This window comes from Vigna unguiculata, chromosome 1, assembly GCF_004118075.2.
Source record: "Vigna unguiculata cultivar IT97K-499-35 chromosome 1, ASM411807v1, whole genome shotgun sequence".
Lineage (NCBI taxonomy): Eukaryota > Viridiplantae > Streptophyta > Magnoliopsida > Fabales > Fabaceae > Vigna > Vigna unguiculata.
Window position 1 is genome coordinate 26,488,280 of NC_040279.1, and position 25,530 is coordinate 26,513,809.

General features: G+C 32.7%; 3 protein-coding genes across 3 annotated transcripts; 1 reads left to right on the forward strand and 2 right to left on the reverse strand.

Moving 5' to 3' along the window:
• The first annotated feature begins 5,621 nt into the window (after nucleotides 1-5,621).
• LOC114190408 (alpha-L-arabinofuranosidase 1-like) lies at nucleotides 5,622-8,409 on the forward strand. The gene is made up of 12 exons (XM_028079279.1): nucleotides 5,622-5,762; nucleotides 5,846-6,091; nucleotides 6,168-6,286; nucleotides 6,365-6,588; nucleotides 6,676-6,821; nucleotides 6,895-6,940; nucleotides 7,028-7,080; nucleotides 7,166-7,310; nucleotides 7,391-7,509; nucleotides 7,592-7,663; nucleotides 7,737-7,897; nucleotides 7,974-8,409. The coding sequence occupies exons 1-12, from the start codon at nucleotides 5,622-5,624 to the stop codon at nucleotides 8,407-8,409; spliced, it is 1,908 nt and encodes a 635-aa protein (XP_027935080.1).
• A 7,479-nt stretch (nucleotides 8,410-15,888) lies between these two features.
• On the reverse strand, nucleotides 15,889-18,649 carry LOC114190415. Its single transcript, XM_028079291.1, has 6 exons — nucleotides 18,356-18,649; nucleotides 18,054-18,229; nucleotides 17,853-17,972; nucleotides 17,068-17,575; nucleotides 16,574-16,971; nucleotides 15,889-16,438 (listed from the first exon to the last, which is right to left on the reverse strand). Exons 1-6 carry the CDS (start codon nucleotides 18,647-18,649, stop codon nucleotides 15,889-15,891), a joined length of 2,046 nt encoding a protein of 681 aa, XP_027935092.1.
• Nucleotides 18,650-20,158: 1,509 nt separating this feature from the next.
• Nucleotides 20,159-23,332, reverse strand: LOC114178427. Its single transcript, XM_028064330.1, has 3 exons — nucleotides 23,076-23,332; nucleotides 22,441-22,971; nucleotides 20,159-20,563 (listed from the first exon to the last, which is right to left on the reverse strand). Exons 1-3 carry the CDS (start codon nucleotides 23,227-23,229, stop codon nucleotides 20,199-20,201), a joined length of 1,050 nt encoding a protein of 349 aa, XP_027920131.1. The 5' UTR covers nucleotides 23,230-23,332; the 3' UTR covers nucleotides 20,159-20,198.
• Nucleotides 23,333-25,530: the final 2,198 nt, after the last annotated feature.

Below are 25,530 nucleotides of genomic sequence, written 5' to 3' on the forward strand. Positions count from 1 at the left end.
GAATTTGATCGATTATATTTGACATACTTATGTAAAACTTGTAGTTGAAGTGTTTATTCTTTTATAAATGAGTAATTAAATTAAAAAAAATTATCAAAACCAAGTAAATAATATATATATATATATATATATATATATATATATATATATATATATGGGATAAATTGTTTTTACTTTACGTAACATTCATCAGTCTTATTTATATTTCGAAATATATATAAAGAATTTAGAAATATAAGATTGATTGGTGATAAATATAAAATAAAACACAATCTTTCTTTTTTTATTTATATATATATATATATATATATATATATATATATATATATATATATATTAGAATTTGGAAATTTAGTGAAAATTTGTAAAGAATAATTAGTTTATGTATGACAATATGCAAATCTCTTTTACAAAGAATTTTAAAAGAACAATTCAGTTTTGCAATTTACATGTATAAGTAACTTAGGAAAAAAAATTAAATTATATTAATTTAAAAATATTTTAAGTTATAGAATTTAAATTAAAGGACTAACAATTTAGATTTTATATTATAATACGTTTTTAGATTAAAAAATAATATAAGTTGAACCGTATTTTTTAGAAAATAATAATTAAATTATTTTCTAAATAATGCTACAGACGAACTAAAGTTATTTTATTAAATCACTTTTTATTTAAATTATTTTTTAGAATTTATACATTAAATCACTTTATCTAAATACTCAAATTATTTTAGTTTTTATAGTTTTACATTTTTACATATGTAAAAAAAGAATTTTTTAAGGTGTTTTTTTTTTCTTCAACATAATTTTATTAATTTAATAAAAGAATATTAGTGCTAAAAGAAATTAGGCCTTTATTCTTTAGAGGCTTAAAGGGAGTGTTTTATTTTATTCACTCTTGAGTCGTTGACAATGTCTCTGATGGTGACAGGTGTCGCCTATAATGTCTTTGATGGTGACCAGTGTCACCGACAGTGTCTTTGATGGTGATCGGTGTCGTTGACAATGTCTTTGATGGTGATCAGTGTCACTGATAATGTCTTTTATAGTGATCGATGTCGTCGACAGTGTCTCTAATGGTGACCGATGTCGTCGATAGTGTCTATGGTCGATCATGGGAGTCACGATAGTTGCAGGCCTTTGGTGCAAACCTGATTGGCTTATTTACAAATCTAGGGCTTATCTAGGGATGCCAAAGCGGGCCAACCGACTTGTTTTGGCTTGTCCCGCGTTTTGACCCACAAAGTGAGGACAAGGCTGGCCTACCCCACATTTCAAAAACGGGTTTATTTTTCTGGCTCACTTTGTCCCGCGGGCTGGCCTACATTTGTGATGATCAAAATATTCTTTTTTTTTTTATTTTCCCATAATATTTGATATTCATTTCCTATCGAAATAATTCTAATTAATCTACCTAATAGAAGACAAGAAATAATAACAAAGATTATAGCTAAAGTACAATAGCAATATGTCACCTTATAAGACATATGCAAATTTGTTAACCTAAGAATGCATAAAAAGATATTTCATATTCAAAAATTAAAATCGTTATTTTATATACAAAGATTATAAATAATAATAATAAAAAGAATTTACATAAATAGAGTGATGATGTATGGTGTAAGGAATGAAAAAAGAAAATATTTAATTTTGTAAACGTGTCAGCGAGTCAACTCGCCCCACCCCGCCTTTAGCTCGCGCGGGCTACAAGGACCTATGTGGGTCATCGTGTTCAATATTTATTGTTTATTGTTTATATAATTTATGATTAAAATACCTTTTTGGTCCCAATTTTCGTCTAAGTTTTGTTAAATAAGTCCTAATTTTGTTTTTGTGCTCAAATAGATCCCAATTTTCGTCAATTTTGTTCAATTAGATCATTTTTTGCTAACACCATTTAAATCATTAACGGCCATGAACATTGATTGCCACGTGTCACTACATGGTTTTTTTCTTAATTTTTTAATTTTTTTTAAAACTTTTTTTAAATGTCCACGTGTCAACCCATAAATGTACCGTCAATGTTCTATATTCAATTTAGTCCCTATATTTGTTATTTTTGTTCAATTTAGTCCTAATTTTGTTTAAAATTGACTAATTTTGTCCCTATCGAAGATGTGACAAAATTTAATTTTTATATCAAAGTTATAGTGATATGAATTTTAATATATTATATAAAAATATTTAATAAAAAATGTGAATTTTAATATAAAAATTAAATTTGCTTTCAATTTGGAGATGGACAAAATTGGTTCATGTAAACATAAATTGGGACGAAATTGAACAAAAATAACAAATAGGGACCCGATTGAATATAGAACATTGACTTTGACACGTGACACGTTGTTGGGTTGACACGTGGATATTTTAAAAAAATAAAAAAAAACCACGAAGTGACACATGTCTGTCAGTGTTCATGATTGTTAATGATTTAAACGGTGTTAGCCAAAAAGGACACAATTGAACAAAATTGAGGAAAATTGGGACCTATTTGAACACAAAAACAAAAGGTTAAAATACTCCCTTGATCTATGTTTTTGTTGAAAAATCTCAAATAGGTCATAAGATTTTTTTTAGTCTCAATTAGGTCCATATTTTTGAAAATGTGTAACAATTATGTCCATTATGTTAGTATGGTGTAAACGGTGTTAAGGATGTACTACGTGTCAGCTCCACATTTTTTTGAATTTTTTTTGAATTTTTTTTGGATTTTTTTGAATTTATTTTTTTGAAAATTATTCATACCATGTGTCACGTCAATATTGTGCCACGTGTCAAGTCAATAAGGTGACACGTGTCAAATCATTGTCTCAATCTCAATTTGGTCCATATATTTGTTATTTTTATTACATTTCAGTCCATTTTTTTTAAATTTTTTTTAATATATTTATTTTAACTTTTTACAAAATTCTTTTAAAAATTTATATTTAAATTTATAAAATTGTTATTTTTAAACCAACTCTAACATTTGTATATAAATTATTTAAAACAATTTTATAACAAGTTAAAATAAATATTTTAAAATTTTAAAACAAAATATAAAATAAACTTAATATTATTAAATTTTTTAATAAAAATATCATTATAAAATTTATATAAAAGTTAAATTTAATCTCAATTTGGAGAGGATAAAATTGAAAATTAAAAAAAATGGATTGAAATATAATTAAAATAACAAATATATGGACTAAATTGATATTCAAACAATGACTTGACACGTGTCACCTTACTGACTTGACACGTGGCATAATATTGATGTGACACGTGACATGAATAATTTAAAAAAATTTAAAAAATTTAAAAAAAAATTTAAAAAATTTAAAAAAAATTAAAAAATTTAAAAAAATGAGGAGTTGACACATAGCATATCCTTAACACAGTTAGCATCATACTAACGGAATGAGCCTAATTGTTACACATTTTAAAAAATATGGACCTAATTGAGACTAAAAAAAATCTTAGGACCTATTTGAAATTTTTCAACAAAAACATGGACCAAGGGAGTATTTTAACCAAAGCAAAATTAAGACTTATTTGACAAAACTTGACGAAAATTAAGACCAAAAAAGTATTTTAACCGTTATTTATTGTGGAGAACTATGAAGCCTGCATACAGACACATACTCAGATACGACATGGACACAACATATATATACATATTAGTTTCAAACTTTTAACTAACATATTGTCAACTAACACAAAAATGAATCTAATTTATCTATCTAGTATCCAAAAAGTGAAAAATAATGATCATATAAGATTTTTTTCTTTATTTTTATAATCATAATAGAAACTTATGTGATAAATTTACAAGTTTATGAATTGTTTAGAAAAATTTTGAATTTGTGGTTATTAACATTGTATTAGAATCATGTCAAAGACAAAAAAATATATTTTAAATTAAACATTTTACTGATACTAATATGTACGTGTACGAGTATCTGATACATGTTGAACACAAAATACGTCATTGATATGTGAGTGTGGTTGTGAGAGAGGCACAAGATGACTAAGAGCGGCAAAGAAGACAGAAGAGAGATTAGGTTAAATTTGGGGGTGTGGGGGTAAGGGTAGATACGTGTAAATAAATAATAAATAAGAAAGAGGAGAAAGGGTGTGGTAATTAATTTTTAGCTAATAAGTAATGTGTGAATTTCAAAGATTTTGGGGTACAGAATAAATGGTTGGAAGTGAAGGAAGAACCCCTTTTGTCACGAAAAAACAAATTCTCAATATGGCTGGGCATTTCTTGCTGCAACCCCTTTTTCTTCCTGCACTCCGTAAAATTTAGATTTCCACTTTACCTTTTATTAAAAATTTATTTAAACCTCTAAAACTATAATTTCACACTCTCTTCTTTATCTTGTTGCGGCTTCCCTTATATCGATATAAACAGACTAAAAATTTTATTTATTATTTCATCATTATTATCAACTGTTATTATTTATTTATTTAATTTGAATATACAGTCACGTGTGAGAGAATTGGATATATGTTTTAATAAAGAATCTTAAAAGAATATTTTCGTTAATATATAAAAATTTGGAATTTTGTTTTAGTAAAGAATAATTTAGTTTATATACGAGCGATTGGAAATCTTTTTTTTTACAAAAAGTTTTAAAAGAATAATTTACTTTCTAATAACTTTAAAATGTTGACTTAGAAATTCTTATAATTTTAAATTATTTTAAATATTTTAAGTTATAGAATTTAAATTAACAGAGCACAAAATTAGATTTAATTGTACTCAGTTTTTAGATTACATACATATAATTTGAACTAACTTTTTTCAGAAAATAATAATTAAATTATTTTCTAAATAATACTGCAAACAAACTTAAATTTTTACGGAGAAAAACTGAAAGCTTAACTGTTAACTTAATTTTAACTACAATCAACATTCCACATTTTTTTTCCTTTTTTTCATTTTTTCCCAATTATCTGTTATTTATGTAAATAAAGTTGAATTTTAAAGCTCAATTTTTCATACACATACTTAATCCATAAGGTTGAGAACTAAATTTCATTCCGAACTAAAAAATATATATTACTTTTGTTTATTAAACAATATTTAAAATAAAAAATAATTTTAAATATGTGAATTTTCAGTTAAAATTGTTTTGTTTTAGATAAAAAGAAAACCAAAATCTCATCAGAAAATAATAATTGTTTTCTAAAATAATAGTAAATTAAAAGAACAATTTTAAACTGAAAATTGGTACTTCAATCACCTAAGGAAATAAGAAAATAAAGTAAAAGAAAGATAATACTAAACTACATATTTCATATTGTTTAAACTAACACTTTATTATTCTAATTTTAGAATATATATTTATAACAAGATTATACATTAGTATAATTGACATGAAGTTAAGAAGAAAAAAAATCATGATCACTTTCTAAAAGAACATGTAACCTACCTTATTCGTTTTCTTCTCCAGAAAATTTTAACTACTTTACTTCAATTTCAGAAAATTACAACCGAAGAATTTCAACCGAAGCACTTGGTCTTAGAAAATTTAAACTGAAATACTTAAAGATGAGTTCTGCTATGCTCTATAAATACAGCATGGAAGCAACAACAAAAGGCATTGGAAGCAAGAAAGAAAAAGAGAAAAAATGAGTATGAAGATCTTTCTTATTTACTTGACCTTCTTCACACTTTGCTGTTATGCTGAGCAAAGGTCAACTTTGCACATAAATGCCACGGAAGGAGCTGGAAGAAAAATTCCAGACACCTTCTTCGGAGCATTTTTTGAGGTAATTTAGTTTTATTTAGATTTGTGTGAATTTTGATGAAATTTATGGGTAGTGATGATGAATTATGTTTGCATCCTTGGCAGGAAATAAACCATGCAGGAGCTGGAGGACTATGGGCTGAGCTTGTTCGAAACAGAGGCTTCGAAGAAGGAGGCTCAACTGTTCCCTCAAACATATATCCGTGGACAATGGTGGGAGATGAGTCAACCATAGAGATCTCAACCGATCGTAGCTCTTGCTTTGATCGAAACAAAGTTGCATTGCGTATGAATGTTCTCTGTCATTCATCTCATGCTGTTGGCATCTCCAATCCTGGTTTCTGGGGCATGGTCGGTGTCTTCTCATCTCACTACTTTTTTTTTTCTTTCTCTTTTAATGTTTCTAATGTCTCTCGTATTCCTTCAGAATATTGAGAAAGCACACAAGTACAAAGTAGTTTTCTTTGTCAAAGCAAGTGGTTCCATTGATCTTGACGTCTCGTTTGTTGGATCCGATAATACGAAGCTGGCATCAAACAGCATTAGGTATATATATGGAGTTATGATAAACAATTAATTATTAGAATTATTTAACATTGTATTGTATTGGTGCAATGGTGGCAGGTCTTTCGATCGCAATGTTACAGAGTGGACGAGGATGGAGACTGTACTGTTAGCTAAGGCCACTGACCACAATGCAAGTCTCCAAATAACGACAACGAAGAAAGGAGTTTTATGGTTAGACCAGGTTTCAGCTATGCCCCTCGACACCTTCAAGGGTCATGGATTCCGAAAGGACCTTGCTCAGAGGGTGGCCGATCTCAAGCCCACATTTTTCAGATTCCCTGGTACGTAGAACGTAGTTTATAGGTTATAATTAATTAAGGTTAGAAAATATATAATAATGGCGGTTTGGTTTCCATAATATTATATAGGTGGATGTTACGTTGAAGGAGGTTATATGAGAAACGCATTCAGATGGAAAGACAGCGTTGGAGCATGGCAGGAGAGACCTGGACACTTCGGAGATGTTTGGGGTTATTGGACCGACGATGGTTTTGGCTACTTTGAGGGCCTCCAAGTAAGTACCTTTTTTCTTTTCTTTTTTCATTATATCCTAAAAATCTTATCTTTCTCTTTCCTTTCTCCATCAGTTTTCTGAGGATATCGGTGCCTTACCAGTGTGGGTCTTCAACGATGGTATGTTTCGTTCAATAAAATTATTTGGAATAAAAAATTTCAATACAATTACATTTCTTACTAACCGCATATTTGGTTCATATATAGGTCTCAGCCTCACTGACGAAGTGGATACATCTATGATCGCTCCTTTTATTCAAGTCAGTTTCTTCCATTTTCTTCATTATTTAGCATTTCTTTATATATTAAATTTGTAATATATAAAGATTCTGAATTGTGTAACAGGAAGCTCTGGATGGACTTGAGTTTGCAAAGGGTTCAGCAGATTCAAAATGGGGATCTCTGAGGGCTTCCATGGGACATCCCGACCCATTCGATCTCAGGATTGTTGCCATTGGAAATGAAGAATGCGCCATGTCTAAGTATCGAGGTATTTACATCTCTGCTTTTCTTTTTCTTTCTCTTATATATGAAACAAGAACATGATCAAGTGGTGTTTTTGTTGCACAGAAAACTACCTCAAATTTTATGATGCCATCAAGCAAGCTTATCCAGATATCCAGATCATCTCAAACTGCGATGCTTCTCAAAAACCATTGGATCATCCAGCTGATTTCTACGATTTTCATGTAAAACTTTTCTTCAATTTTTATTTTGTAACAACAATTGTCTACAATTCTTTGTTAATGTATACGTATGTACATATTTTAGATTTATACAAATGCGGAGGACATGTTTAGGAAGCATACGAAATTCGATGACGCACCACGATACGGCCCAAAGGTTTGAGCATTAATTAAGTTATGATTATGATATGATTATTGCGACGGAAGATGAAGTTTGATTATGTTTGCAGGCATTTGTGAGTGAGTATGCTGTTTGGCAATCGGACGCTGGGAATGGAACTCTTCTGGCTGCCGTCGCCGAAGCTGCATTCCTAATTGGATTGGAAAAGAACAGTGACGTGGTCCACATGGTTAGCTATGCACCGCTCTTCGTAAACACCAACGACAGAAAGTAATTTTCTTATCTTTTTTCATTTCATTTTTGTGTATTAATTAATTGATGGTGTTTGATTTGAAATGGTGTGTAGGTGGACACCGGATGCAATTGTATTTGACTCTCACCGGAGCTATGGAACTCCCAGCTATTGGATTCAACAGTTTTTTAGCAGTTCAAGTGGAGCCACTCTGCTTGATTCGACTCTTGAAACCTCTTCCGAGTACATTGTTGCATCGGCAATCCAATACACAAATCCTGCAGAGAAGAAGAAGTACTTGAGAATAAAGGTTGTAAACTTTGACAGTGATCCCCATAACTTTAGGTTTTGTATCAGTGGACTGGATTCCAAGGTGGAAGCATCTGGAGCAACAACAACAGTGATGACAGGACCTAACGTCAAAGAAGAAAATTCGTTTTCAGAGCCAAACAGGATTGTGCCACAACACAGTTCTCTGGAGAAGGCCAGTGGAGACATGAATGTCGTACTTGCTCCCTACTCCCTTACTTCATTTGATCTCTTGATATAGAGTGTCAACACGAATGCATATTTTTTTTTTTTATTTTGTTTTTTGTTTTGTTTTAAATAGGACATATATAAAGTATTTTTTTCATTGAGTTAATACACATTTTTTTCTTCTCGTTTCTATTTATTTCTTTTTCTTATAACTGGATTTTGGGAGGTCAACAGAGTGATATTTGTGAAATAAAAAAAAAAATAAATCCTTATTTAAATAGCTGATACCAGAAAAAAAAAGGAAGAGAGAGATAAAATTTTATTTTTAAGTATTTTTGTCCTTTATATGAGTTGTTGCACTATCAGCAAGACACAGATCCTCGTCATTGGTGTTAATGCCAATATTCATTTTTCATATAAACATAAATATCAATATTAGAGATTTTTTGTAAAAAAAGAGAGATAAGATTTTATTTTTGTCCTTTATATATATCAGTATTTTTGTATCCATAATTCTTTACGAAACTTGTAACTGATTATGTTTTTTTTCTCCTTTTTTACAATAATAACAATAATCTAACTAAGTTAGAACATAACACACTAAATGGTTTAACTAATCAGAACATTAGCAGGCTGTCTAATAATCTATCTAAGCTGTTGAGGCTATTAAAAATTTATGTTTCGTATGATAATTAGTCACAAAAATGTTTAGTCGCTAAAAAAAAAATATCTTTATTTTTATGGTTGATTTTTCTTCAATTTTTATCAATATTTTTTTAATTTGAATTTTTTTATTTGACTAATAGCATTAAATGTTGTTGATTTGTAACCAATTTAATAAATTTTATTTAAAAGATAAAAATTAATTAAATTAAATTAAATTTAAAAATAAAAAGTTTTAGATTAATGTTTAACATAAAGCTAAATTAAATTAAATTAAAAAACCATATTTAATTAGATTAAATTAATTGAAGATAATTTTTAGATTAATATTTAATATAAATTATGAGTATTTATATTATTTATTTTTTGAATTTTGTTGTTACTTAAATAACAACATTTTCCTGTTTATAAAAATTGTAAGATTTCATGTTTGTATTGGTTTATTCTTTAAACTTCATTGAAAGATTGAAAACCTTAAATTTGAAAATCATATTTCCTCCCAAACTCACATCAATGCTTGGATATTATTGATGCATGTATTACCGAATGGAACCAAATACGAAGAAAGGTCTAAACAAATTGTCAATTAGGAGAAAAATATATTTGAGATTTAAATTTTATAAAAAAAAATATGTAATCGTGATCACCAGCGAATTTTAATTGTGAAATAGGGAGTCATTGACTCCCCAATTTTTTATTTATTTATATTTTTATATGTATTTTAAAATTATTTTTATATATTATTATATTATTTATATTAACTTCTTTATTTTATAAACTTCATGCGAGGTTTTTTTTTTCTATTTTATGTATCTTCACTTTGTTTTTTTCTTTTTTCACCCTTAATTTTTCTTTATTTTTAAAATAAAATTATATCAAGGTGAAATTGAAAAGTCAAAAAATATTTTGAATCAATCATTTTTCTTTTGAATAAATTTATTTTTTAACTTTTTATAAAATAATTTATTTTTTTATGTAATAAATTTATCGTATTATTCGAATATAATAAATTTATCTTTCTCAAGTAGTAATAAATTTATATTAAAAAAGTTATAATAATAAGTAAAAAAATGGATTCTTTTCTCCTCATGCGAACACTTTGCTTGACATGAAAAAAAATTATTTAGGTTAATCAAACTTGAAAATTTTCGTTGAATTTCCTCAATTGAAACAGTATAGTATGATAATCTAAGAACTATGTAAGTTTAAGTCATTGTCCTCCACTAAGTACTCTTATATAACTTTTTCTCAAAATTTTAATTTTTCTAAACAGAAACATATTGATTGATATCCTCTAAAATAATTTTTATTTTTAATAAAAAATTATAATATAATTAGAGATTATATTTGTAGTAATTAATAACCCAAAATTCATGACTGAACCAAGTTATTAATTAAATAATCTTCATTAATTAATAAATTTTTTTCTAATTATACATCCTTAAAGTCTTTTATAATAATTATTTAGTATCTTATAGGATCCATTCCTTCCCCTTGTTTTCATTAAATGTATGTGTCTTTTGCTCTCTTAAAAAAATATTTACAGAACACAGTTTTAATAAATATGTATTCATCGCTAGTTGATTTTCCTTCAATTTTTGACTCACGTACTTTTATTTTAATTTTATTACATGACTAATGACAGTAAATATTGTGTATCTGCAAGAAATTTGCATAAGTTTTTTTTAATAAAAATAAAATTCGTAATTAATTAGATTAAAATAACAAAATGATAAATTTTAAGTTTATGATTATTTTTGTCTTTATATTTTCTTTTTGACTCAATTAAATTTTATTACTATTTTAATAAAATTAATTTGATCCTTCCATTTAATTAGCATTAATATTATTTAAAAATATATATGTAAAAATTTGGAAAGTGACGTGTGTCAAATTAAAATGATTCAAAAGTAAAAATAATCTAAATTTTTGACATGACATTTTTAAAATTATTTGGGAATTTTTGACCAATTTTCTCTCTTTTTTTTTAACGAAAAAAAAAGTGTGATACCTTGTACAGTTTGAAATGAATTTCAAAGCGAATCGAAGGACAGGAAGAGCTGAATTCCCAGGCAGCTCAGAGTCCGTTGTCGGCACGCGAGCAGAAAATTGGGTGGCAGCGGCCGTGCACTTTTGGTGCAATTATTGATTCAAAGGAAGCGGTGTTGTTCGGTGAAACAAATTCAATTCAACCTGCTGCATTTTTAATTCTTTGGCAATTTTAAAGCTGTTTCATAAGAACACAAATATTTGGTTTAAAATTTATCCGTTCTTTCTATCCTAAACTTTTTGTTTTACTATTTTTTTTCTAACTTTGAATTCGAGTAATATATTTATTGGATTCCTTTGAATTTTATAACCCGGTGAATTGAATTATTAAAAGTTTTTTTTATTTCATTTGAATTTTAAAAATTTAAAATTAGGAGATAATATTAGTATTTATGTTTTAAGAATTCTTTTAAATTTGAGTTTAGATTTTCATAAATTAAAAGCACAAATTAGAAAATCACATTGTAAATGTCTAACAAGTTTTCATTTATTTCAAGTGTGATAAGTAATATTTATTTAATTATTTATTTATTTATTTCATTTCATATTTCATAAGACAGGTTTATATACACATAGTTTCATGGCTGATGAGCCCGCTCTAACCCACTTTTGAATATGTTATTTTAGGAGGTCTCCAAATGAGGGACCAAAAGTAAATTCAACTCCCAAAGTTTCCTCTTAATTGCGTTAGGGTTAGAGATAAAGTGGATTTGACCATTTATAAAGATTTTAATTAACTCTTAAAAATAATATCTTTAGTATATGTTAAAGGTACAAGTTGAGCCATTTTACCGAATGTCAAGTCAAGTCGAAAGTCGAGACGGACTAAAAATCGATACGGACTAGTTCGGGCTCGAAGGTCTAGATGGGTCATCTCGGGTCAAAGGCATAGACGGTTTGGCACATGTTCATTCTAACAATGAGTCATCCCAAATTGAAGGTTTAGATGAATTGTTCTGAGTCGGCCTAAGCAAAAGGTCAAGATAGACTGGCCCACAATGAAGGTCGAGATAATCGGACGGAAGGTCAATTAGAACCAAAGGTCAATTAGAGCTAAAGATAATTCTTAACCAAAAACAAAAAAGAAAGAAATAGTTTTTAATCCCAACTTCAGACTTGCTTAGGTCAAAAACCATTATCCGTCCCTTGACCATGGGAACCCCTATTGTATTTATATCATAATCAGTTACAAATATGAACAATTATAGATAACATACAACCATAAAATTATCTTTTCCTAAAATATTTCTTTAAAATAATAACAAATAACCTCTTCCTAAAAACCTACCCGAATATCCCAAAAAATATTCTCTAAATCTCCCCATAATATTCTCTCCCGACAATATCGGGAATCAACTACCTCATAACCCACTTCTAACACATCGGTTCTATCCCGAGCCTTCATACATCAATTCGTCCCCTAGCTGAAAAGCACTTCTTCTCTACCACAACTTCCCCCCATCTCAGATTTGAACTCTTGTTGTCCCCTTTAACTCGCTCTCTGACTGACATGGGCTCTGGACGAGTACATAGCTCTCCAACTTCTACGTTTTCTCTTTTTCCCTAAGAACGAGAAAACCCAGAAGTTGTCCCTTCACTAACCCCCTTTTTTCTTCATTTCCCATATAATCATCATAACCTCCCAACTACTCCCGCCACGTGTAATTTATCAAACGACTCTTTCTTTTCTTTTTCAAATCCCGCAACATAACCCTTTTTCCCCCCATTTTACTGTCCCATAAACAACCCTAAACAACTATTCAACTTCCTTCTTCACAATCCCTCTGCTTCTCTCTGTTCCTCCATCCTTACGCAGGTACGCTCTCTCCCCTTACTTTTCCCAATTTTTCCACTTTCATACACACTTATACATTTTCATTGATTGCTTCTTGTTTATTCCCCTTCTCTTCCCCTACATATCTGTCATTGCTGTTATTTCCTCTTATTTCGTGAAGAAAACCCCCTACCTTCCCAAACAATGTTTATTATGGGTGCTTACTACGATTCTATCTACTCCTAGGCTCCCCTAACCCTACGGAGAGAAACCTCATCCATGACGACCCTGACCAGGACTAGGGCGTTTAGACTCCACCAAACCTTATGCAAAAGTAATGAATCTGATGTTGCTATCACACCTTGTAAAACTGATGAACCTATCTGTAGAGACGGTACCTTATTTCCCCTACCTCCCCAAAAAATTCACTTATATGTACACTACCTGCTTTGAAAAATTAGGTCTCAGGCTTCCTTTTAATACTTTTGAAAAAGAACTCCTTACCATTCTGAATGTATCCCCCTGTCAACTTCACCCAATAGCTAGGCTTTCATTCGAGCCTTCCAAATCCTTTGTACTCACTTCAGAATTACACCATCAGCCAATATGTTTCTTTATTTTTTTGAACTACGAGCACCACATAAACAACTATGGGCCTCCCTTAGTGGAGTTAGCGACCGAGGCCTTCTAACTCTGTTTAACTCATCCTACAAAGGCTTTAAAGGATTTTTTATAAAAATTGTAGCACCCGATCACAACCCCTCCCTCCTAGAAGGCTTTCCTCTGTATTGGTGTCAATTTCCCAATTTACAAAACCCTCGGCAATTAGAAGACCTGGACCCTTCTGAGAAAAAAAATTACTTGATGTTGGAACAACTGAACATTGTTTTTTATACCCAAAAATTATTAGAGCTGGAATTCCGAGTGGTGGATCTTAAATTCCACATCGGTACTGACCTTTACTTTTATTGCTCTCGATGCTCCATACACATTCATTTTTTCTTATGTAACCCCTTTCTATTTTTCTTTTTCCGCAGAAAGCCTAATGGCAATGTCCCAAGCAGACATGTTGAAACGAGCTCGGCAATTGAAAAAACAAAAGACAACAACGCATGGGGCCAGTCCTTCTACCATCCTTCCTCAAACAGATACTCATGAAGAGGTATCGGAGCCCGATCCCCACCCACTGACTAGAAAATTCAAATCCCGGGGCAAGAAATTGATCGAAGCTACCTCCCAAAACTTTACTTCCCAAGCTCAACTCGACCTTCAAAAAACAGCAGACGGTGCTGAGATAAGTTTTTGGCATCCTCACTTTCATCATTCCCAGCACAGTCGGAAACACAACATCTTTCAACATGACGTCAATCTGATGAAGACTCAAGACTTATAGACCCTTCACGAAAGTGTTTTGGCAAATCTCCATAAAGCCGAGGCATCCTCTCTCATGCTAATGGACCTCTTTGCCAATATCTCTGCACAAAAATCACAAGACCTGGAGCAGAAAGAAAAGTCTTTAGACTTCACCCGTTCCGAAATCTCTCGTTTAAATACCGAGATGTCCGATCTGAAGACTCAAATGAAGACCAAAGATGAACAACTTGCAGCCTCCAATCTTCAACTCACAGCGCTAGAAAACGAAAAACAAACCTAGATCCTTAAGGAGAAAGAACTTGCGAACAACTCTGAACTTCTAAAAGATCAAATCGGTTCTTCTCTGAACATTGGCTTCCAGATGGCACTCGACCAAATCCGCATCCTATGACCTGATGCCGATCTCACTCAAGCAGACATCTCCAAAACTATCATCGGCAGTCAGCTTGTTGACATTGAAGACTAGATCTTCCCTCTTATGTTTTTTATTCCTAGCTTTTCGTGACTCTCTATTTTATTACCTAGAACATTACTTACAGCATGCTACTTCAACATTATACCTCGTGATCAACTCGTTTTGTTTTAACACTATATTTGGTTTCCTTTCAACTAATTAGTAGTTATTTCGATTGAACGAACTCCCAACCTTTAACTTCCTAATTAATTAATTTTGTCAAGTACTTGTCTACTTAACGAACATATTCATTGAGTTCTTTGTTACGAATACATCTGTATACCGAACTCTTCACATATTTTTATACCGAGCTCTCTGCCGTAAGCAAGGTCCTATACCGAGCTCTCAACATGTGTTAATACTGAGCTCTCAGCCGTAAGCGCGGTATTAGACCGAGCTCTCAGCATGTGTTAATACCGAGCTCTCAGCCGTAAGCGCGGTCTTAGACCGAGCTCTCAGCATGTGTTAATACCGAGCTCTCAACTGTAAGCACGGTCTTAGACCGAGCTCTCAACATGTATTAATACCGAGCTCTCAACCGTAAACGCGGTCTTAGACCGAGCTCTCAGTCTATTTACAATGTTAAATATATTTTTACATGCAGTAAGAACATAAAGGCTCTTTTTATACGCCAGACAATTCGACTTAAATAGAACACAAAGGTTCTTTTTTATACATTAAGCAACTCGGGTTGGAATAGAACACAAAGGCTCTTTTTTATACATTAAGCAACTCGGCTTGGAATAGAACACAAAGGCTCTTTTTTATACATCAAGCAACTCGGCTTGGAATAGAACACAAAGGCTCTTTTTTATACATCAAGCAATTCAGCTTGGAATAGAACACAAAGGCTCTTTTTTATACATCAAGCAACTCGGCTTGGAATAGAACACAAATGTTCTTTTTTATACATCAAGCAACTCGACTTGGAATAGAACACAAAGGCTCTTTTTATACATCAAGCAACTCGGCTTGGAATAGAACACAAAGGCTTTTTTTTATTTACTGATAAAGCTGAATCAAAACAAGACATAAAAATAACAATGAATCATAAATTCATAAACAATACTAACTTAACTAAAATAAAACCGTAAATTCGCAGCGTTCCATGTACGTGGTATCTCCTTGCCATCCAAAGTTTCCAGCTTGTACGCCCCTTCTCTTAACACCTCTTTGATACGATAAGGTCCGGTCCATTTTGGAGCCAATTTACTTTCCATTTGTGCTAATTGAGCTTTTCACAACACCAAATCTTCCACCTGGAATTTTCTTGGTATCACCTTGGTCCTATACCTCCTCTCCAATTGTCTCTTTATAGCCTCCCTTGAAATTCGAGCGAATTCCCTTGCCTCCTCTAAAGTATCCAGATTCGCACGAAGTCCGACCTCAGACACTTTTTTTGTGAATGCCCTAACTCTGTCAGAATTTTCTGCAATCTCCACAGGTATCATAGCATTTGTTCCGTAGACCAAATTAAACGGTGTTTCACGTGTAGACGACTTAGGCGTGGTGTGATAGGCCCATAACACCCGATGTATCTCATTCGGCCATTCCCCTTTTGCTGCTGTTAATCTTCGCTTAATACCTCTTAATAAAACTTTATTAGTTGTTTCTGCCTGACCATTCGTCTGAGGATGTTCTACAGACGAGAAAACATGCTTCACCCCGACTTCTTCACACAACTGCCCAACTTGCGAACATGCAAATTGGGTCCCATTATCCGATATAATTCGCCGAAGAACTCCAAATCTACATATTATATGTTTCCAGATAAAATCTCTAACTCGGCTGCCAAAAATTATAGCCACAGGTTCAGCTTCTATCCATTTAGTAAAATACTCAACAACAACGATAAAAAACTTAAGCTGCCTTACTCCCCTAGGAAACGGACCTAAAATATCTATTCCTTATGTATGAAATTGCCATGGTGTATTAATGGAATGCAACACTTCAGGTGGTGCCTTACTCCAATCAGAATGTTTCTGACATGATTCACACTTTTTCACATATTCCATACAATCCTGTTTCATGGTGGGCCAATAGAATCCACCTCTTACAACTCTTAACATCAGAGCTCTTCCACCAATGTGACTCCCACATATTCCTTCATGCAATTCAGTCATAATCCGAAAAGCCTCCTTCAAATCAACACAAATTAACAAAGGACGAGAAATTCCATACCGGAATAAATTACCATCAATCAACATATACCGGCCCAAGCTCTTTTTTATTCTACTCGCCTCCCCCTCGTCGGGAGGTAACCGACCATCTGCAAGATAACTTTTCATCAGTATCATCCAAGATTCTGAAGATGTCTGAACCTGCAAGATTTGATATGTCTCTTGCACATTTACTCAAGGAGACATTAGTGTTTCCCTAATCACTGATTTATGCTGACCCGGCCTCGTACAACTCGCCAGCTTCGACAACAAATCAGCTCGGGAATTTTGCTCCCTGGGTACATGCACAAACTTAAAGAACACGAAATTCTTTGCTATAACTTGAACAACCTCCAAATACTTGGCCAACTGGGGAACCCTGGCTTGAAACTCGCCTTTTACCTGCCCTGTTACTAATGCAGAATCGCTTTTTACTAACAATCTTGAAACTCCCATCTCCTTGGCCAAAAGCATCCCAGCTATCAAAGCTTCGTATTCAGCCTTATTATTACTAGCTTTGAACGCAAACCTCAAAGATTGCTCAATCAACACACCTTCAGGTCCTTCCAACACGACTCCAGCACCGCTCCCCTTTAAATTAGAGGATTCATCAACAGATAAGATCCATGCTGACCCATCCTTTTCTCGATCTTTAACCAGATCAGAAAGCTCTACTACAAAATCAGCCAGAAATTGTGCTCGAATTGGACCTCCAGAATCATATTGTATACTATACTCTGAAAGCTCTATAGCCCATTTAGCTAATCTACTCGCAAAAGTTTAGATACTTCTACATCCTCTAATATCTCTGCCGGAGGTGACTTGAGATTTGGCATTCTCTGAGTTCTATGAAACTCGGTCCTTTTTTGTGCTAGATAGGATATGAACCTCCTATTTGACCAATTCCGCGGAGGGGTTCTTTCCCTTTTGAAATTCGGTCTGATCTCTCTCTTTCATTCTTAGAATTGGGCATCATCCTTTTATCCCCCACTTTTTTATGTCGCATGGCTTCCTCCGTTTCTATCTCTATCGCAGCTCTTTACCTTATCTCCATCAGGGATTTTGGTGGAATGCGGTATAGAGATTCACTGAAAGAACTTGCCCGAAGCCCTTTTACAAAGGCTTTCACGAGTAATCCATCGTTAGGATCCACCACCTTCATGCTAACATTCGTAAAGCGGTTAAGAAACTACTTCAGCGATTCTTCGGCATTTTGACGTATGTCAAACATGTCTGCCATCTACACCGGTTTAGCCCTATTAGCCGAGAATCTTTCCAGGAAAGCGCGCTTAAATTCAGCAAACGAAGTAATAGTGGAACTCGGAATAGTGCTGAACCATTCAAGAGTGATTTCAGATAACGTGCCAACGAACATTTTGCAACGTATTACATCGGTTCCTCTTGATATCAACATCCGGGCCTGAAATGTTTTTAGATGCAATTCAGGGTCGGAATTCCCTGTAAAGGGTGTGATCTTTGGGATCACAAAATTTTGGGGAATCGGCTATTCCATAATTTCCTTTGATAAGGGATGAGCATCGTTTACATCGGGATTCAAACGATCTGCATATCGGTAGCCGATCCTGGTAGCGTCAAGTCTGTTTTGCATCTCCTCATTGGCCTTTCGTAACTGCTCTTGTTGTTGAAGGGTGTCTTCCAATCTACGATGTGTTTCCTCCGCTTCTTTTCGGAGTCGTTCCCTTTCCCCGATTGCTTCCTCTCGAAGGAGTTGAAAGTCCTCTTCTGATTTCTTACGTGCTTCCTCCCTCTCTTTTTCTGACCGAGCTTGATCTGCTTCAGCCTTCAATCTTATTTCTTCGTTTTGATGCTGCAGCTCCATGATGCTATGCATTATCTGCTACCGTATCGGCCCTTCCCGTGCTTTGTTTCTGTTCATTATCACCGCTTCTGTTCGCTAATCTTTGTCTAACAGTTCTGTAATTGCAGTGGAGTCAGGATCGAGTTTTACCGGACCCCACGGTGGGCGCCAATGTTCTGGTCAAGAAAAATGCCAGATAATTCTTAACCAAAAACAAAAAAGAAAGAAATAGTTTTTAATCATAGCTTCAGACTTGCTTAGGTCAAAAACCATTATTTGTCCCTTGACCATGGGAACCCCTCTTATTTATATCATAATCAGTTACGAATATGAACAATTATAGATAACATACAACCATAAAATTATCTTTTCCTAAAATATTTCTTTAAAATAATAACAAATAACCTCTTCCTAAAAACCTACCCGAATATCCCAAAAAATATTCTCTAAATCTCCCCATAATATTCTCTCCCGACAATATTGGGAATCAACTACCTCCTAACCCACTTCCAACACATCAGTTCTATCCCGAGCCTTCATACATCAATTCGTCCCCTAACCGAAAAGCACTTCTTCTCTACCACAGCTTCCCCCTCCCATCTCGGATTTGAACTCTTGTTGTCCCCTTTAACTCGCTCTCTGACCGACATGGGCTCTAGACGAGTACAATATTACTTATTACATATATTTGGTAAAACGGATGTCAAAGTTTCCATTTTAACTTTGACTATGTTGTGGTAAAATTCGTTGATAAATTATCCGTTTGTAATTTATTTTTTTCAAAATTCATAAATCCATTAGTAAATAAATTTTTGAAATTGTACATTTTTTTTAATCTCTCGCTAATTCTGTTGGTAAATCTGAGTAAAATAGATGCCAATTTTCTCGTTAAATATGACAAAATATGTGTTATAAATTAAGTGGAGATAAGTGAGAAAAAGAGAGAGAAAGAGGAGGAAGAATATGAGGAGAATATGGAGACAACGATGACAATTGCGATAGTGACAACAACGATGACGACAATGACACTGACGAAGGAGGAGAAGGAGGAGGATGAGTCGAAGGTGATGAACGCATAAGAAAAAATTAATGTTGTTGGATTAGAATTATATATATTTATTTTTAAAGTTTGGAGATCAAAATATATCAAAATTTGAAATTAAATTGAATTCTAATTTCAGGTCCAAATTTAAATAGTCCAAACATATTTAACCCCTTTCATTCAATTTAAAGTATTTCATAATTTAATAGTAATATTTGATATTAATGTTCTTGAAATTATGAAAATAAGACAATTATCCATCCATTATCTTGGTAGAATACTAAATAGAAACAACCAAAAACATTATATGACTATCTCATGTTAAAATTACTTTTTAAAAAGTTATAATGTGATTTAACATTAAATTAGTGTTTTTATAAATAAGTAAATAAATTGCTAACTATGGCATGTAAGTTAAATGTAATATGTAAAGCCATGTAAGTTTACGTTTAACAAGAGAAAAACGATTAAGAAAAAGGGGGAAAAAAAGAAGCAAAAGAAGTGATTATTAAGAGCATTATGTATAGTTTAGAAGCAAAGTCTTCTCTTACAGGCCTCAAAAGGCAGAGTGTAGAAACATCCTAAATCTCTAACAATTTCTTCGATCAAATCCTTGCAGATATAATCTTGCAAAGCCAACCCAATTCTTCCAAGCTCTCGTTTTTCTCCCCAGTCAACGTCCCTACACACTTCATCCACACTTTTTATCATACCTTTGCTACTCCACATCACCCAATGCTCTTCTTCGTTCACTTTCTTGTTCACTGACTCACAAGTCATTCTCTCGTATATGTCTTCGTTTTTCTTGTTCACTGACCAAACGGCTTTGCTCATTTCTTCTTCTCCTGGCTTCTTCAACAACTGTTGTTTTTGTTGTTGTTGTTGTATTCGCGCTGCACACAAAAATGTCACCATCATCGTTAATCATGTTATGTTTTAATCCATTACAGATACAAAAAAGTGATGGGATACATAATAGTAATAATAATAATTTGTACTATGCTTTAATCTTGTTAAAGAATTGGATAATATTTAATAGTCATTATTTAAAAAAATAATAATAATAATTTGAAAATTGGACTTATTCACGATGTAGTAGCAGCAGCAGGCAAGCAACAAGGTTCTTTGTTGTTGGGGGAGAGGGTGGTTTGGGTGGGGCTATAAATTAACAAATCCCTGAAAAAGTGCGTCTCTGGGTGACAGGTAAAGCATCAAAGGTGGGTGATTCTTTTCTCTCTCTCCACCCTCCTTTTTCTTTTGAACATCTTTTGACTGCCCCAATTCATGAGGCACAGTCTCTAGAGTGAGTAATAAATTGTGGTCCAACATCCATCCACCAAAGTTACCACATTTTATTGGTCTATTGTGATTTAGGAATCAGAAAAATAAAACCAACCTAAGGGTTTCTTTAAGTTTCTAGCTAAAAACATATAGTAATTGCTGGGTAGAGGACATGAGATATTTTTATCTGTGGTGAAACTAAACTACATAAAAGGAAAATTTGGAAAAGAATAATCATTCAGTGGTTTGGTTTTAACAGAGAGCTGTGGATCACTTTATGTTAAATTGGGTGCAAGATGATTGCAGTGGTAAGAGGGAATTAATTTGTCTCCCACTATGAAGGTCATGATGGTTGGAATACAAAGAAGTTATGATTTCCAAACATGGAATCCTAAAAATCATGGGCAGCAGCAGTGTGCTTTTCGATCAAACATCATTGTCTCTCCTCTTCAATGGTAAGAAGCAGTAACTACTTTAACACCATCGAACTTAATTACAAACTATGCTGCTTTCCGGGTTAGGGATTGTGGATGTCCTTTCACAAAATGACAATTAAGATGTTTGGAATTGGCATTATAGCACATGCCACCTATTTGTTGATTTCGATAATAATAGTTAAATAACTTTACCTTTTGACTTGGCATAATAATCTTAAAACTAATATCAACATTTAAAGGGAAACAATTTTGCTACTAATCCAAATATAACAACTATGCTTAATTAGCTAGCTGTGCCCATTCTTTTTCCACTTTAGTCATTTTCATACCTAACAATGGTCAAGAAAATACTTTTGGAAATTTACATTTCAACTTTAAACATGTGTGCCGATCAGAAAAAAAGAAACTTTAAACATGTGCAAAAGATGAGATGAAAGAGACCAAAAGAGGTAATCAGCTCTTCTAATGATCTAAATCCTATTCCTTATCCTGAAAAATCCACGGATATAAAAACATGGAGTACGAAATAGTAATAAGGAATATTCAGACCACATAAGTTAAAACTAGATTATAGAATCATTTTCTAAGGATTATAGTCTCTCTTTCTCTTTCTCATCCTCTTCTCATTTTATTATTATTAGTAAGTATCATCTCTCTTCGTACCACGCATATCGTAGCTCCTATAAGATGATAATTGAGTATTATCTAAAAAATTTATGAATTTTCGGAACATTTTTTATGGAACCAAAATAAATTTCTTAATGTAGAAAAAGTGAACATTTGTAAAACCAAAGCCTTTCTAAGAAAAATTGCTAGTATAACAGGTTTTAAATCAACGAAGGTAATTACACTTCTTGAGTCCATGCAGAAGTAGAATTAAGCTACTTTATTATAAGCATATCTTATGAAAGAGTAAAATTACAAATGAGGAGAATTATGTAGATTTTTATTCGGCCACATTAATCTATAATTAAATTGAAAAAAAATTATTTAAATTTAAAACGATGAAAATGCTCAATGGGAATGGATTCTGCGGTTAAGCGGAGGCTTACCAAATGAATGTCGTCCCGAGGGGCAACTCGGACTGAGTGGAGAACGAGTGAACTCGTCAAGCACGGACACAGGACTCGGTTGCTGTTGCTGTTGCTCGCCGTTAACCACCGAACACTTCACCTCCGAAACCGTTCTCAACTTATCATCCAAGCAAACGGAAGCCACCGCCGGCGACGGTGACTTCCGAGGAGGATCTGCCAAACGCACGGCCTCGATTATCTTCTTCAGCGCTTTGAGATCCTCGTCGCATCTCTGCAACGCACCGAGCAGCTTCTGCCTCTTCTCCACCACCGAATCCGTCGGCGCCGGAGCCGCCTCTAATCCCATGAGCCTCGCCACAATCGCCGGCCCCTCGCGACGGTTCTCCTCCGGAGGCGCCTTCACATTGGAGCGGCGAATCTCCGCCGGCAACGTCGGGCTCCTCGGAACCTCGCTCGACAGCTTCCGTTCGCTGGCGGCGGCCTTCGCATTTTCCGGTCGCGAATTTTCGGCGGCGGCGGGAGCGGAATTCTTATTAATCTGCCTCTTTCCTGAGAATAAGGACAAAAGAAAAGAATATTGTGTGACTAAAATTTTCCGAGAAAGGAACGAAACAGATATGGTGTGGGCCCGAAAAATGCGAAACGAAACGCACCAAATGTGAGGAAGCGCCGAGAGCGACGCGCATTGGAGCTGGAGATGAAGTGGAGAATGCCGGACATGCAGCCGATTGTTTTCGCCTGAAGCTTCTCCGGCGGAGTTTCTCGCCGCGACGACGACGGCGACACCGCGCTGCTTTGTCGCTTCATCACTCTCTCACACACACTTACTCTCTTTCTCTCTCTCTCTCTTCCTTCGTTTGACTCGCCTACCCCTGCGTTGTGTGAAAGAGCAACGGTTATCACAAAAACAACGTAAACTAAAGCAAATTGCACGTGGAATGTTAATTATCATGTCTCGGTTACTTTTCCTCTTTTCGTTACTCTCTTTCTTTTTCTTTTTCTTTTTCTTTTTCTTTTTCTTTTTTATCTGCGGAATGGTAATTAATTTGTTAATAATTAGGTGTCTCCTTTGTATTTTCCATTCTGATTAAGTTAAGTATTTATTTATTTTTTACAATGTGATTAGAAAGAGTATTTTGTTTTGTTGCACGGGATGTGAATGAATGGCACCCCCAAAGAAGGGAAAAGTATGAGTGAAGGAATGGTCAATTGGTCATGCCTTCGCCATCCAATTATGCATGACACTCATTATTAACAATGGAGTGAGGCCCCTACGTGTTACCTGCTTTCAATTTCAATTATAAAAAAATAAAAAAACTAGTTAAACCTCTGCAAATATATCATGATCTTAATCATATTTATTTATTCTTTGCGAGGATAAATTAATCATACTTAAAAATTTTATTATCGATAAATTGACAATATTATTATTAATGATATCACTGTTGGGACCTGTTCTTACACTTAGTCATAGTGCCTCGTATCAATACTTGGAGTGCATGATTAGGTTGTGTGACCTACTTAATTTATGACGTAGGGAATACACTAATTCTAGTATTTTCTGACTCATATCAATCCTTCCCTTATTTATTAGGTCATCTGACTTACGAGGGTAAGGGATACCTAATTTTATTAAAGCTACTACTACTTCCATATTTAGCCTTTTCATGAGTGCTTTTAAAAAACTGTTGTGGAAAATATTTTATCAGAAGATATAAATATTTCAAAAAGAATAAGAAATCATTTTTTTACTCCAAAGTTTTCAAGTCCTATAGCTAAATAGGAAACATTGGCTGCAAAATCACATAATTATATATTTTTATCCAAAATTAACATGAAGTAATATAGCACTATTGCTCATACCAAAACAAAATCACTAGAGTTCGGATCTCGAATTCTAAGACAAATGAAAATATATTTTTAAAAATATTTTCCTATTCTTTTGCATAATAAGGCTGTGTTTTAGAAAGTTCTTTCTATCTTACATATGACATTATTTTAAAGGTTAAAAAAAAGGGTGCATTTAAATTATCTTTTACTTCTATACAATATGAGATTCTTAACATATCGAAAAGTCCTATAGTAGAGATCTAAGAGAAATGATAATTATTTTTTAAATTAATTTTTCTAACTTTTTATTTTTTCACAGTTAAGGATCAACTTTTCTATATCAATATTTCAACTTCAAATATGTTGATATAATATTATTTTAGTTATCCAAAGTATTATTCATTTTAAAACTGAAAATTTCGTCTTATTTTTATTTTTAAAATATATCTAAAAAGATTAAGATGGAAAAATATATTTAAATGGTCTATAATATTAATTTACAGGATATTGAACTATTAAACATCTAAAAAAAACTCGAGTTGAGGACTGATATTATTTTAAATAAACTTTATATATACAAAGTTTGTGAAAGAAAATAATTGCAATTTGGTATAAATTATATAATCACATTAATAATTAACATATATAAGACATATACTCTTTTAAGTTAATGAAGGTTTATCCTCGTTCCTCCTCTCAAGTTAATAATTAATAAAATCATTCTTGTATTTACATAATCAGGTTAATAATTATTTTAATCAAGTTAATCACTATATAGGATAATGACCATACTATAGATTATTTCAAATTATTTTAACAAATTGTGTCACCTCAATGCATGTCTTTTACTATAGCATGCATAGGAAGATAACCATATAAAAATATAATCAATGGATTCCCATTGCTTTTGGCTTATTCCATGATTACCATTCATAGCTTAAATCTAAAGTTATTGATTTTAAATAAAAAGAGAAGAAAAAGAATATAAAAGATTATAGTCATTGTCTCATCGATGTCAAGTTGGTGAATATATATATATATATATATATATATATATATATATATATATATATATATATATATATATATATATATATATATATATATATATATATATATATATATATATATATATATATCCAACTATAAGGCCAAATTTCAGTAAATTTTGTAAGCCCCTTTTTCTGAGCTTCAGAGTTTTGGGCCTGGCCTTTTCGGAGGCCCAAGGCCCTGCCCTACAGAAGGGCACCCTACCCTACCACCAGCCCTCCACTCTCC

What these genes read in the sequence shown, in the direction of transcription:
- LOC114190408 (XM_028079279.1), top strand. Translation starts at nt 5,622, where the DNA reads ATGAGTATGAAGATCTTTCTTATTTACTTGACCTTCTTCACACTTTGC. An exon ending in CTGATTTCTACGATTTTCAT is followed by an intron (nt 7,510 to 7,591) that starts GTAAAACTTTTC and finishes TACATATTTTAG; the next exon opens with ATTTATACAAATGCGGAGGA. An exon ending in CACCACGATACGGCCCAAAG is followed by an intron (nt 7,664 to 7,736) that starts GTTTGAGCATTA and finishes TTATGTTTGCAG; the next exon opens with GCATTTGTGAGTGAGTATGC.
- LOC114178427 (XM_028064330.1), bottom strand. Translation starts at nt 23,229, where the DNA reads ATGAAGCGACAAAGCAGCGCGGTGTCGCCGTCGTCGTCGCGGCGAGAA. An exon ending in TCGGCGCTTCCTCACATTTG is followed by an intron (nt 22,972 to 23,075) that starts GTGCGTTTCGTT and finishes CCTTATTCTCAG; the next exon opens with GAAAGAGGCAGATTAATAAG. An exon ending in CTCGGGACGACATTCATTTG is followed by an intron (nt 20,564 to 22,440) that starts GTAAGCCTCCGC and finishes TTTTGTGTGCAG; the next exon opens with CGCGAATACAACAACAACAA.
- LOC114190415 (XM_028079291.1), bottom strand. Translation starts at nt 18,649, where the DNA reads ATGGAGCTGCAGCATCAAAACGAAGAAATAAGATTGAAGGCTGAAGCA. An exon ending in GCTAATAGGGCTAAACCGGT is followed by an intron (nt 17,973 to 18,053) that starts GTAGATGGCAGA and finishes TACGAATGTTAG; the next exon opens with CATGAAGGTGGTGGATCCTA. An exon ending in CTGATTTGTTGTCGAAGCTG is followed by an intron (nt 16,972 to 17,067) that starts GCGAGTTGTACG and finishes CAAATCTTGCAG; the next exon opens with GTTCAGACATCTTCAGAATC.